The sequence below is a fragment of the Orycteropus afer genome, unplaced genomic scaffold (assembly GCF_000298275.1).
Source record: "Orycteropus afer afer isolate SDZICR_OR568_19922 unplaced genomic scaffold, OryAfe1.0 scaffold00015, whole genome shotgun sequence".
Lineage (NCBI taxonomy): Eukaryota > Metazoa > Chordata > Mammalia > Tubulidentata > Orycteropodidae > Orycteropus > Orycteropus afer.
The window spans coordinates 10,414,489-10,427,966 of NW_006921602.1; the positions used below are offsets into that span (position 1 = coordinate 10,414,489).

Below are 13,478 nucleotides of genomic sequence, written 5' to 3' on the forward strand. Positions count from 1 at the left end.
GTCTACATGTCACCACAGTAGGACAAACCGACAGACAAGTTTGTCCTGCTGTTGGAGACCTCTCTTATAGATATATAGAGAAATAAATATAGATGTAAGTATGTGTCTATGTGTATACAGATAAATATTTCCTATTCTGTATGGAAAGAGGACCTGGGAGCAGCTACACTCCAATAGTAATAAGTGTATTGAATTTACAGACTGTGGCTTCTAAATATCATTCTCAACTAAAAGGAACCAGTGTTCTTTGGGGAAATAGTTGGTTCCAGCTCTAGGGCAAGAAATGTGCAAGATGAGATTCTCGTTATGTATTTATGTTGAAACGTTTCTCAAGAAACGGAGATAGGTCACAACAAAAATTGTATAATATGATAACCAGAAGATAAATGTTTATTCACTTCATTCCAAGACTAATGGAGGCATGTTAACATGCATACACTTACGCCTGAACACCAGATTAAATAAAACAGGAAACCGTAAGTGCACCAGTTAATAATCATTTGAAAGTCTGATAAAAAATAGGATCTTACATAGTTTCAATGTACCTCTCTCTAAAATATGTATTAATTACAAGGGAGGAAAGAATAAATTTGTAGTGGAAAAGCTTAGCAAACATCATCTTAATCAAGTCATCAAAGTAAACATCATCATTAATCATGTGCCACCTAATACGCTGCAATGAGAACAAAACATCGATTTTGTGATATTCTTGGCAGAGATGCATAGCCTGTACCTAATATGAAGGAAGTATCAGACAAGCCCAGATAAAGTGATATTCTACAACATATCTGTTATGTAATCTGCAAAAGTGTCAAGGTCAAGAAAATAAAGGTGAAAACTGAGAAGCTGTTCTAGAGAGAAGGAAACTTAAGAGACTTGATAACCAAATGCAATGCATGATTCATAACTGGATGCTTTGCTATAACAATATTAGGATAATAAACACAACTTGAATATGGTTTGAGGATTAAATAGTAGTAATGTATTAATGTCTGGATTTTCATGTTTTATTGTGCTTATGTAGGAGAATATCCTTGTTTATAGGAAGTACACTCAAGTATTCAGGTGTAAAGGGGCATCAGCAACTTACTCTCAAAAGATTGAGGGAGAAGAAATTATTTCTACTCTATTTGAAACTTTTCTGTAAATATGTGATTTTTAAGAAGATATATGTATGTATATATATACCTGCATAGAGAGAGAGTATCAATGATTGTATGCCTGTCATACAATTTACGATTGTAAGGTTATTTATTTATTTAACTTTGTGTTGTGATCTGGTTGCAATTTTACAAAACAGGTTCATTTTACATTCAATAGTTCATACACATTTTGCTTTGTGACACTGATTACAATCTCTACAATGTAATAGCTCTCTTCCTACTTCCTTCCTGTGGTTACCTTTTCCCTGTGTCCTTCTTGCCTGTGCTTTCCTACCTCCTTAGCTTTCTCCCTGTACAGATGTCCAGCTTTTGAATGACTTATACAGCAGGAACATGTTCCTTGTGTAGGCATCTAGCTTTTCCTTTTATTGAGAACACTTGAGGAATGATTGATGTAGAAAGGTACTGTTTCTGTTGCTCATCAGGAGTTAACAAGCTAAGGTGCCCAGAAACATCAAACCTAATCCTTGAAATGCTTTTAAATAGGGAGGAGAGCATTTACTTGCTTAAAATTCATCATTTCATTTTTCCATAGAAGGACTGTAATTCAAATAGTGCAGGATTACAATATTGTACGGTAAGTATGTTAACTGAATCATAAGGGATTCAGTCAGTGATTCAGATTAGTGACCAGGGTTTTGTTAATAACATCCTTTAGCCAATACATTTATTAATCTACTTGGGAACTCTGAATTCATTGTAGTAATTCAATTAATAGTACAGACAAGAGAAATTTCTATTTTTTTATTTTTTATACATTTTATGTATCTTCTTCACAAGCTTGTTTTTAAGAACTCATGTTGTAGTATCATACAGTTTAAAAACTATGATTAATAGGCATACAAGATTCATCATTTTGCTAGATACCTAGGGCATCATGTCCTAAGGACACTATTTTAGGACACAGTAAGTAATATATTGTGTAAGATTTTCTGAAAAGCTATGCACTTGATGGGAGTCAGTGTAGGACATGATTGGAATAATTGCTTAAAGAACAGAAATTCTGAAAATAACAAGAAACAGTTCCATCAACCATAAAATCATTGTTTCTAAGTAGACTATTTTCTTAAAATAGACTATTTTACCTATTCAAATTCTAGATCCAGCAAAAGATCATCTATATGTTATCTTTAAAAATATGTATTTTATGTATTTAACATTGTATTTAAAGATTTTAGTAACTACTCAGAAAATTAGAACAAAATTAATTCACTAAAATGAAGTTACTTATATTTGCTTTATTGGGAATCCCTGGGTAGTGCAATTGGTTAACACTATCAGGTGCCTACTGAAAGGTTAGCAGTTCGAGTCCACCCAGTGGTCCCTCAGAAGAAAGCCTATTGATCTACTTCTGAGAAATCAGCCATTGGAAACCCTATGGAAAATCCTTCTACCTTAACACTCATGGGGTTACCATGAGTCAGAGTTGACTGCACATCAACTGGTTATTTGCTTTATTATAATTCAGAGTACTTTTATTAAAGGAGCTCTGGTAGAAAATATACTTTAATAAATGACCTTCATATATAATTGGAGTAGAGGTTAATTATAGCCCTAGTGTTAGTAAACAAAACTCACCGAAATATACCTACTCCCACTTACCAACTATCTTGTTATTCAACATTTTGCATTTACAACAATAGTAAAAAATCTACTATCCTACCATTTTGCACATTAGCAGCATATGTCTGGCAGTAAGGAATGCTGAGGTGCAAGGTGAGAATAATGCTGGCTGTGATAGTTAATATCATGTATCAGCTTGGCTGGACTGTGATTCTCATGGTTTGGCAGTTATGCGAAGATGAAATTTGGCAGTTATATAATCATACAGTCATCCTCCAATTTGTAATCTGATGTCTTCAAGCTCCATTTTCACATAAAGACCTGGTCTTTGAAACTAACCATGTGGATAAGTAGGGATTGAGTATACTAAATACAGTGCTGTTGATATTTTTCATGTTTTAATGCCACGATTTAAATGTGCTCACCACAGAAAATCAGTGTTTGCTTTTAATCTAGAAATGTTTTGTGAATTTCTATAGAGCTCTAAAAATAAACTTTTACGTGGTGCTCTTGTGGCATATTGGATAAGGCATTTGGCTGCTCTGCAGGAGGAAGATGAGGCGATCTACTTCTGTAAAGATTTACAGACTTGAAAATTGTTTTGGTTATGTTGTGCCGCTCTAACAGAAATACCACAAGTGGAATGGCTTTAACAAACAGGAGTTTATTCTCTTACAGTTTTGGAGGCTGGAAGTCCAAGTTCAAAGTGCCAGGCTCTAGGGGCTAGGTGAAAGCCCCTTGACCTTGGCTTCAGCTCTGCCTCTGACTTCCAGCCCACTGAAGCTGGAGGCTTTCTTCATTCAGGCAGCTGCTGACTGCTGAGGCTGACAAACCCAAGGTTGACAAGTAAAAAGGCACAGTCCTGATGTTACCAAACCACATGGCAGGCCATTAATTCAAGTCCATTGAAAGTCCCAAGGTCGGCAGAGCACAGGCAGGCTACCTAATGAAAAGTGTGCTACATTCAGGGTGCCAAAAAGTTAGAGACCATTCCCAAGGCTTCTCCTAGTATACAGGAAGCAGACCACATCCCTAAGGCAGCTACTCAGTTGTTCACAGTAGATTCCATCATGGAATTGATTACCAGTCTTACCATGGGGAATACTACATCCAGCTGCCCAGCCACTCAACCAGGCCCAGCCAAGTTGACACACAACCTTAACCATCACAAAAACCCACTAGGGGTTGCTGTGAGTTGGAATTGACTTGATGGCAGTGGGTTTATTTATTTTGGTTTCCTTAGTTGAATGACTATTAAAAGTAATTTTTTAATTGAACAAATCTTCCTAACTCTGGCAGTTCAACTATGGAGAAAAACAAATACTAGATATGAGTTATCTGCCTAAGGCAATCCATGACGAAGAATGAACAAAAATTAAACATATTCCTTTTTTTTCCTTCTAAATTTTATTTATTATTTTGTTGCTGGGAGTATGTATACACAGCAAAATATGTACCAGTTCAACAGTTTCTATATGTACAATTTAGAGACATTGATTACATTCTTCAAGTTGTATGACTGTTCTCACTCTTCTTTTCTGAGTTGTTCTTCCCTCATTTGTTAATCAGCTCACTACCCCCTAAAGTTCCTGTCTAATCTTTCCAGCTATTGTTGTCAATTTGATCCTATGTAGATAATTCCTAGAAGAGTATAATGCTCAAGGCAGACCTTTTTACTAGTTAAGCTAAACTTTTGTTCAATTTTAAGAAGACTTCAAGGGACATTTTTGATTTAAGTTTAAAGATTATCTCAGGACAATAGTTGTAGAGGTTCATCCACCCTCCATAGGAGCTCTGGTAGCGTAGTGCCCAAGGCACTTACTGCTTGCCAGGAGGCTGGTGGTTCAAACCTACCAGCCACTCCTCAGGAGGAAGGTTGGGCAATCTACTTCCATAGTGATACTGCCTTGGAAACCCAAGGAAGGAGTAGCTTTGGGTCGAGTCTGACTAGACAGCATATAACAACAGCAACAACAACAACAACCCTCCATGACTCCTGAAAGTTCAGAGTCCGTGAGAATTTGAAAATCTGTTTTGCATTTCCCCAGACATATTCCTCTTTGGATCTTAGCATATCCAAACAAACATTTGACTGACTTTAAAAAGCTGAAAAGGGTAATGCTGAATAGGAATAAGAGAAACAATATGTTAGAATTATTTGAGTTTCACTTATGACTAATTTAAGAACCATGTGTTTTTGTTATTCTTATGATTATATTTTAAATCCTTACAGTCTGTTCTTGTACGTTGTTGGCTTTAACTAAGGGCAGTTTTGTGTGGCAAATATTCTGGTAAGATTTTTCTTAGTCTACCAAGCATCACTTTGCAGTGTTTTCTGAGCATATTAATGTATTGTGAAAAAATGTGAAGAGAATATGAAAACTATTTTAATTTTATCCTGCAGTGGGTGTTGGATTTCTTTTTTTCCCAACAGAGACAGATGTCACTGTGCTTTTCAAAAGACAGAAATGTCCAACTGATAAATGTAGGTTTCATTGCATGGCTATTTTTATAATGTTGAAATGAGATTTTATTGGTATACTGTACAAATTAAGAGAGATATCTTTTCCCAAGGTACTAAATCCACAGTTCAAAATTTTAATATCTTAGTAGACTTTACAATTCTGAGACATAGAGCAAATTTCCTGGAACCCAGACTTTTTCTATGAGAATCAAGTAACTGGTGAGTGGAAAATAGGCACAGATTTGGAGAGGAAGAAACTGTTTTGTTGTTGCTAAAGAAAAAGAAAAAAAAGCAGCAGCAGCTGTACACACAAACATACATAAAATTTAAAAAGTGTCAGGTGCTCATAGACAAGCAGTCCTCTTAAAATGTTCCATCATGGAGACAGAGTTGGTTTCCAGCTTCCTTCCCAGCTAACCCAGGAGCTATGGTAGCATACTAGTTAAAGCATTTGGCTGCTGACCAAAAAGTTGGCAGTTTGAACCCACCAGCTGCTCCACAGGAGTAACTTTAGGCAGTCTGCTTCCGTAAAGATTTAAAACCTTGGAGACCTTATGGGACATCAACTTGGTTGCAGTGGATTTGATTTTTGTTTTGGATTTGTTTTGTTTTAATCTCTTTATTATGTCCATCTCTTTTATTTAGTTATCATTGCTGCCCTTAGTAATTATATTAACCCATTTCATTTACATAAAAATGTTTGTGGGTATAGAGTATCCCATTTGTTCTTGGGTTGCCCATGGATGCCATCCATATCCTATAGGATAGCTATGATTTTGAATTATTATTGGCATCTTCCTGTTATTTTTTAAAAAATACCTTTACATTTGGTAATAATGACTTGGACTTTCTCTGTTTTTAGTGAAAATTAAAATTTTTAGCACTTTCATTAAATTACTAAAGTAACAGGAAGTTAGAAAATAAAAGGGATGAAAAAATTCTACAGTCCCAGTCCCCTAATACCCTTTTTCATATTTACTTCCAATGTTTATTTACATAGTTGTAATATAGTCTCCTATTTTTTTTAACATAACCAGAGCTTATAAACATTTTTAATATTGTTTTAATAATAAAAATCTTTTAAAAGTAAATTTTCATTTTTACCGTAGTTAAAAAATGACAATTTTAACAGTTAGCTTATTTTACAAGACATGTCCCATACCTTCTCACCCCTGTTTTTATTTCTCAGAGGCAGTCTCTTTCTCTTTCAGCTATGTCTGCAGTCAGTTACCTTAAGATCTCTAAATAATATATTTATACTGCTATTTGTTATTTTGTATGTTATCTACTGATGTCATATCTACCACCAGCACCACTACTATTCTCCCTGCAATTCTCCCAATGTAGTTATAACATAAGTTTGGGTCAAATAATTGTTCAGTGTTAATATTATTATCACCTTGTATGTAATCACAGCTGGGCTTTATCATAGACTGTAATTAAATTTTCTTTCATGTATGGATTTTTGTTTTCCCTGAAGTTAGTAATTGCTATATATTTTTTTTATTTATGTGTCTATTATGAATTAATTTCTAAATACTTCTACAAGAATTAAAAATCTCTTAATTTTTCCAGTACATCAAGTAATCTATCCATTTGGATTTTTTTTTTTTTTTAATTCTTGCCCTCGATTTCCCTTCTCTTGTTACAGTGTACAGTGCTTGTATTGTAGGCCCTTATCCTGAGGTTTTCCTTCACCAACATGTTGGTGATTATATTGGCCTCTATCTGACTCAGATGCTGTTTGCTGGCTTCTTTCTTGGTTTATTTTCTTGTTATGGTACAGCACATCTTCCAGATGCTTAATGAGAAAGGGTACACAGGATATACGTTTTAACACTTTGCTTGTCTGAAATTTCTTTATTCTCCTCCATACTGATTGCTGATTTGGTTGAGTATAAAGTTTTGAATCATGTTGCCTTGCCTTCTAGCCTCCAGTGTTGTTCACTGTATGGATATACCATTAAAAACTATCTTTTATTCTGGATATTATAGCATATAATGCTGTGAATTTATAATTAATTTATATAAGAAGACTTTGGATGTACAAGTTTTTTTAAGTTAGAAAAATTAAAACACTTATTCCTATCTTTTTTGGTATACTCTGCCCTGCATTTTAAGAATAAGAAGTATATTATGTGAAAAATCAATAATTATTATATTACTTTCCTATTAAAGTTGTAGTGTTTTTCTATCTTTTAAACTTGTTTATATGTATAATAATGTTAAGTAATTAATATATGCAGTAAGATATGGAAAAATCCCTCTTGGAGGGATTTCTTGTGGAATTCTGAATTTTAAAATTCTAGATAGAAGTTGGGAGTTCTGGTGGCTTAAGGCATTTGACTGCTAATCATAAGGCTGGTGGTTCAAACCCGCCAGCTACACCTAGGAAAGAAGACTGGGCAATTTACTTCTGTAGAGACGCCACCTCGGAAACCCAAAGAGGGGTTGCTATTAGTCTGAGTCGACTCGACGGCAGTGAGTTTGGTTTGGTTTTTAGATAGAAGTTATACTATACATTATGTAATGGCTGGGTAGAGTCTGGTATAGTTACCCATAATCAAACGTGTTGATATTTTTGTAGCAAAACACATTACTGCTCACATTTAAACCAAACCAAATTCACTGCCACCGAGTCATTTCCAAATCATAGTGACCCCCACTGGGTTTCCAAGGTGGTAAATCTTTATGGAAGTAGATTGCCCCATCTTCCTTCCACAGAGTGGCTGGTGGCTTTGAACTGCCACCCTTCTGATTAACAGTCAAATGGCTTAGGCACTACACCACCAGAGAGCCTTGAATGGTCACACTAAGTAGGGTAAATAAAAACCATATATAGCTTCCTGTCCATTTAGTTTAGGTTTTGCTATCACATGAATTATGGAGAGGTTTCTAATTGTTTGAGATTTATGGATTTTAAAATTGTGTCTAAGGGATTATGAACTAATAATAAATCTTCTGGTAAATAGTATTCCTGATTATTATTTTGAGAGTTTCCTAAATCCTTATCTTCAAGATTTAACTAATTAGTAATTCTTGTTTCTTCACCTACTCCTGACTGGTATGTGATATTAACTCTTTCTAGTATTAATAAAATTCCGTGGATTTTATTTTGTCACAGGTGTGAGTTCCGTTTTTGTTACTACTGTCTATATTGTGCTCTTTGTTTTATGTGCTCCTATGGGACAGTTTAGGCTCTATGAACCTTTTGTTTTTTCTGGCTATTATCTTGCTATACAGTGCCTAGGGAAAAATAGTATTTACGAAGTGCTCTTCAATATTGATGTGACTAAAGTTTCAAATGTATTTCTTCATATTTTGGAGAACTTAGGGATATTTGTTATATTTAGAATAAATCAGAATAAAAATGTTGTTGTTGTTGTTATGTGCCATCAAGTTGGACCCAACTCATAGCAACCCCTCCTTGGGTTGCCAAGGCAGTGTCACTATGGAAGTAGATTGCCCAAACTTCCTTCCGAGGAGTGGCTGGTAGATTTGAACCGCCAGCCTTCTGGTTAGCAGTCAAGTACCTTAGGCACTATGCTACCAGAGCTCCTAGAATAAAAATAGAGTCCACCATTCCCAGTGCATATACAAATGTATGCTTATTTTTTTGATTTTTCTAGAATAATACACTTTCGTAATTCAAAATGCAAAATAATATAAAAAGATATACAAGGGAACATTTGGGTCTTCTCCTGTGTCTGTCCACCCTCTTCTTTCCTCCTTCTCTGTATAAGTAATTACTTTTCTTAGTATCCTTCTAGTATTTTGTTATGTAAATTAACACAAAAATGAATGTATGTCCTTATTTTTCCTTCTTTCTTATGAATAGGTAGTATATAATATATAATGTTGTATACTTTGCTATTTTTATTTACTTTTTCTTGGAGGTCTTTCTATAGTGTTACATAGAGAACATGCTCTTTTTTTTTTTTTAAGATAGCTCTTTAATATTCAGTTGTATAAATGGTTTATTTAACTATCCTCTTATGGATGAACATTTGCTTAGCCAATGTGTTTTTTTAATGTATGTTTTTGAAACTCTTTCAGGTAGATATGGACAAGAGTGGTGAAGTACGGCTTATAGAACTGGATGAATCTTTCAAAAGTGAACATACTGTTTTTGTAACACCACCTGAGATACCGCATCTACCCAATGGTGAAGAACCCCCTTTACAGTTCAGGTATTCAAGAAGCAGAATATTTGAGATTGAAAGAGAGAAGCAATCCATCATCTGTGACATAGCTTTCTAAGGACTGTGGTATTTTCAAAAATCCAAACTTTACAGAATTCTAATTTTTAGGTGGTAAGCAAGCTTATCCTGCATCCATTATTAAGTTTTGAGGTATAAACAGGAAAAAAAGAAATAGTTTTTTTAATAAACTTTTAAATATTTATAAATATTTTAGAAGCTCTCTAACTATATCTGTATATCTGTATAAGTATCTGTCTTTACAAATGTTGATTAAATTCACTTAGACATGCCCTCCCAAATAGAACAATTTAGGGAGAAACAACACACACCCACACATACTGATTAATGTAACTTTGGTTTATAAAAGGATTTCATTGTGACCTTAATTTGTATGATAAAATTTTTTAGGCTATTAATTTTTCCATGAGTTTTTATTGCAAGTCATGAAAATTCAGAACTATCAGAACTGATGATTGTTAATTTAGGAAATTGGATCAAGCACTGTGCTAAGTGTTTGGTAAACCATACAGACTTGAATGAGACATTATTCCTGCCTTCAGATCTTGTGAGAAAGAAAAAAAAGTTCTGAGATAATGACAGTGAGATAATGACGGTGGTAAATTTATTATTTAGATTCTAATATACACTTATTTTTACTTAGAAATGTTATTTCCTTTTAGATTTTATTAATTTCTCTATTCTCCAGAAATATGTTCTTAGTTTAAAGATTCTAAAACTGTTTCACAGCTATCACTTCAGTTTAGTTACAGTTTGATATTTTCATTGAAAAAGGACTTATCAGGACATCCTCATTTATGACTTGGATTAAATCCTCCCTTTTATAGATGCATAAGTGGTATTAAACATGTTTGTGAATGTTGAAAATTGGTCACTTGATTCCTGCCCTTACTTTTTACTCACTGATTATGCTGCTCATATTACTTTCTAAAAACCTGTCTTTATCCCAGATATTTAAAATATTTCGCCTAATTTCTATCTATCTATCTTTTTTTTTTTTTTTCTAAGCAAGATTTTTTTTCTTTATGCTCTTTTGTACTTTATACTTCTAAGTCTCCTTTTAGGTATGTTTCAATAATAGAGTTTTGTTTTTCTTTCATGGTTTTGTTTTAGCTTTTTAATTTAGATTTCATTTTTAGCTTTAGTCCTTTAATAAGAAAATAACTTAATATACAAAGTTTCCATTTTTTAAAGAATCTAGCCTTTTTTTTTCCCTTGAGACTGTCAATATAACTTGGGTGTAATTATACTCATCATTGGAAAAACTGAGTTTATATGCCATTAATGAGCACAGTGGACCTTCTTAATAAGAGATGACTTACATACTTACCTTGTATAAAATGATCAGGCAGCAAGTTTTCATAAGACACACAAAAATGGCCTTTTGTGACAACATGTACAATTTTTTTTTTTAAAGGGACATGGTTTTCCTGGACTTCTTTATGCTGTTGCTTAGCATTCAGTCATTACTGATATTTTCTTATTCTGCTCAATCTGCATACAATAATATATAATAGCTATAGACTCCCATAGTTTATTTTATTAAGTTTTTTAGTTAATAAAACTATTTATATGCTTTTAAGAATATTGTAAAGTTGGTTAAGTTTGTTGCTCAGGGGCTTCTTCATTCTTTTGAATATGCCTTCTCTGTAAATGCTTCTACTTTTGAATGCCCAGAAGACCTTGCTCTAGTCTTAGACCCACTCTCATAGATCCATAGTATTAACATGACTGTTGTTGAATATATCCTAGTCTAATAGAGAAAGATAGTCAATATAAATTTTAAGTTAAAAAGTTATTGTTATATTTTTTTCTGTTTGTAAGTAGTATTATATGTGTTTGAAGAACTTTTTTTTTTTCTTTTCCTAAACAGCTATAATGGATTTCCAGTTCTTAGGAACAATTTATTTGAGAGACCTGAAGGATTTCTGCAAACACAAAAGAGCAAATTGCCCTTGAAATCAAGTAGTCCTAGTAGTCCTTCTCCCATGTTCAGAAGAACAAAACAGGTGCCTTGAAAATTTTTCATTTTTCATGTGATCAAATATTAGGACAAAAAGTAAATTTGACACTTATCTTTCCTTAATGTAATTTACCACTCTTAAATGCAACTATTCCTAGATTGTTGTGCTCCCCAAACCCCTGTGATGATAGAGTAATCTAATTTCAAGAAACTAACTAATTCTCTTGTCTTAAAACTTTATGTATTATATAATACAATTCAAGCAGAGGCTTGAAAATATATTAACTATGGATACATTTTGTTATTGAAGTATTATAAAAGCTTATGATTTATACTTGTTCAGCATTCATTTAAGAAAGAATACCAAAGTGTGTAAATTTATTAATGGGGTCCTTACATTTTTTTCTAGGAAATTAAATCAGCCCATAAAATTGCAAAGAGGTATTCTTCCATTCCTCAAATGTGGTCTAGGTGTCTACTACGTCACTGTTATGGACTGTGGTTTATTTGTCTCCCAGCTTATGTGAAAGTATGTCATTCAAAAGTAAGAGCTCTAACAACAGCGTATGATGTGCTGAAAAAAATGCAATCAAAAAAGATGGATCCACCTGATGAGGTAACAATTATTCATTAAAATGCATTATTTTATTCTAGATTCATGTACATAGGTATCTGTCGCTGTTTGTGTACATTTTTTAACTTACTGTGTTTCAGGTGTGCTACCGTATCCTTATGCAGCTCTGTGGACAGTATGACCAGCCTGTACTTGCAGTTCGAGTGCTTTTTGAAATGCAGAAAGCTGGTATTGACCCCAATGCCATTACTTATGGTTATTATAACAAGGTAATAGTTTGATTTAATGGAGAAACTGGGGGACCTTTGTGATTATACAACCTTAATTTAACGATAGAAATAATCAGTATGAGGTTACTTGGCATTTATTTTAGAGTATCTAAAATAAATTTTGTAAATAAAATTAAGTCTTCTATTTTGTGTTATACACTTGTCTTTGGTATTCTACATTTTGATTCTGAAGCCAATGTATGTTCATTTATAAAAAATTATCTTACTAACCATTTTATTTTGCTGAATGGATAGGCTGTATTGGAAAGCACGTGGCCTTCAAGAAGTCATAGTGGTTATTTTCTTTGGACAAAAGTAAGAAATGTTGTTTTAGGAGTAGCACAGTTCAAAAGAGCTTTAAAGAAGCATGCACACTTATCACAAACAACTCTCTCAGGTAATTAAGTATTTTAAGAAATGTATGTGTGTTTTACTGTTTTTTAAACTAATTGACTTTGTATTTTTAGAAATTTTTAATAGTTTCAAAATATTAAATATTTTCTAGTTTTCATTAACATTAAGTAAATTCTGTTACAATACTCTTCTCATTTTAAAAAAGTTTACTTTTTTTTCCTTGTTAAATTATCAACTTTTAGTGGTCTTGTTTTAGTGTCCGTTAATAATTCACAAGATTTCTTTTTTATGGTTTTAATTTACTAAATATGTGGGAATTTTCATGTTAGCTATTATATTACCAGATTATTAGTTTGAGCAACAAACTTAATGCATATTTTTGGTATCTCCTTGAGTAGTAAAATGCTATTAAATTATGTTTTTAAGCAGATGGCAGTGACCTGGATGCTGTTAGTCATGGCAGCATGGATAGTGGTCATGGGACACACACTGTGGAACAGGCACCTTTTAGCACAGGTTTAATCAAAGTATATGCTGCTGATGATAGATCCAGTACAGGTTTGTTCATGCTTATGTATATATTTATTATGTACATGTTTTAAAACTAGATTTGCTATCCTGTCTTTTACGTTTTTTCATTTTCAGTGATACATTTGAATGAACTTTCATTTTTAATTTTATATGTTAAGCTCTTAGTTTGATACTAAATTTAATAACTATATGCAGTTTTATTCATTATTTGATAGAAATGAAAACTTAGGGAGCACTTATAAAATAGTTTATTCACGTATTTTGTCCATTGTTACCTGATTAACTTTTTTAATGCATTTTATTGAAATATAATTTATGTACAGTGAAATACACAAAACTAAAGTGACATGGGTCAGTGAATTTTTTTTTTTTTTTTT

The 13,478-nt window shown here is 33.1% G+C and overlaps 1 protein-coding gene across 1 annotated transcript in view; it reads left to right on the forward strand.

Moving 5' to 3' along the window:
- Positions 1–13,478, forward strand: part of DENND4A (DENN domain containing 4A) — a 116,610-nt gene that overhangs the window by 43,068 nt on the left and 60,064 nt on the right. Inside the window, exons 13-18 of the mRNA XM_007957591.2 lie at positions 9,247–9,380; positions 11,284–11,419; positions 11,783–11,989; positions 12,088–12,216; positions 12,472–12,613; positions 13,000–13,128. Coding sequence (XP_007955782.1) covers positions 9,247–9,380; positions 11,284–11,419; positions 11,783–11,989; positions 12,088–12,216; positions 12,472–12,613; positions 13,000–13,128 — 877 coding nt within the window. The remainder of the gene's footprint in view (positions 1–9,246; positions 9,381–11,283; positions 11,420–11,782; positions 11,990–12,087; positions 12,217–12,471; positions 12,614–12,999; positions 13,129–13,478) is intronic.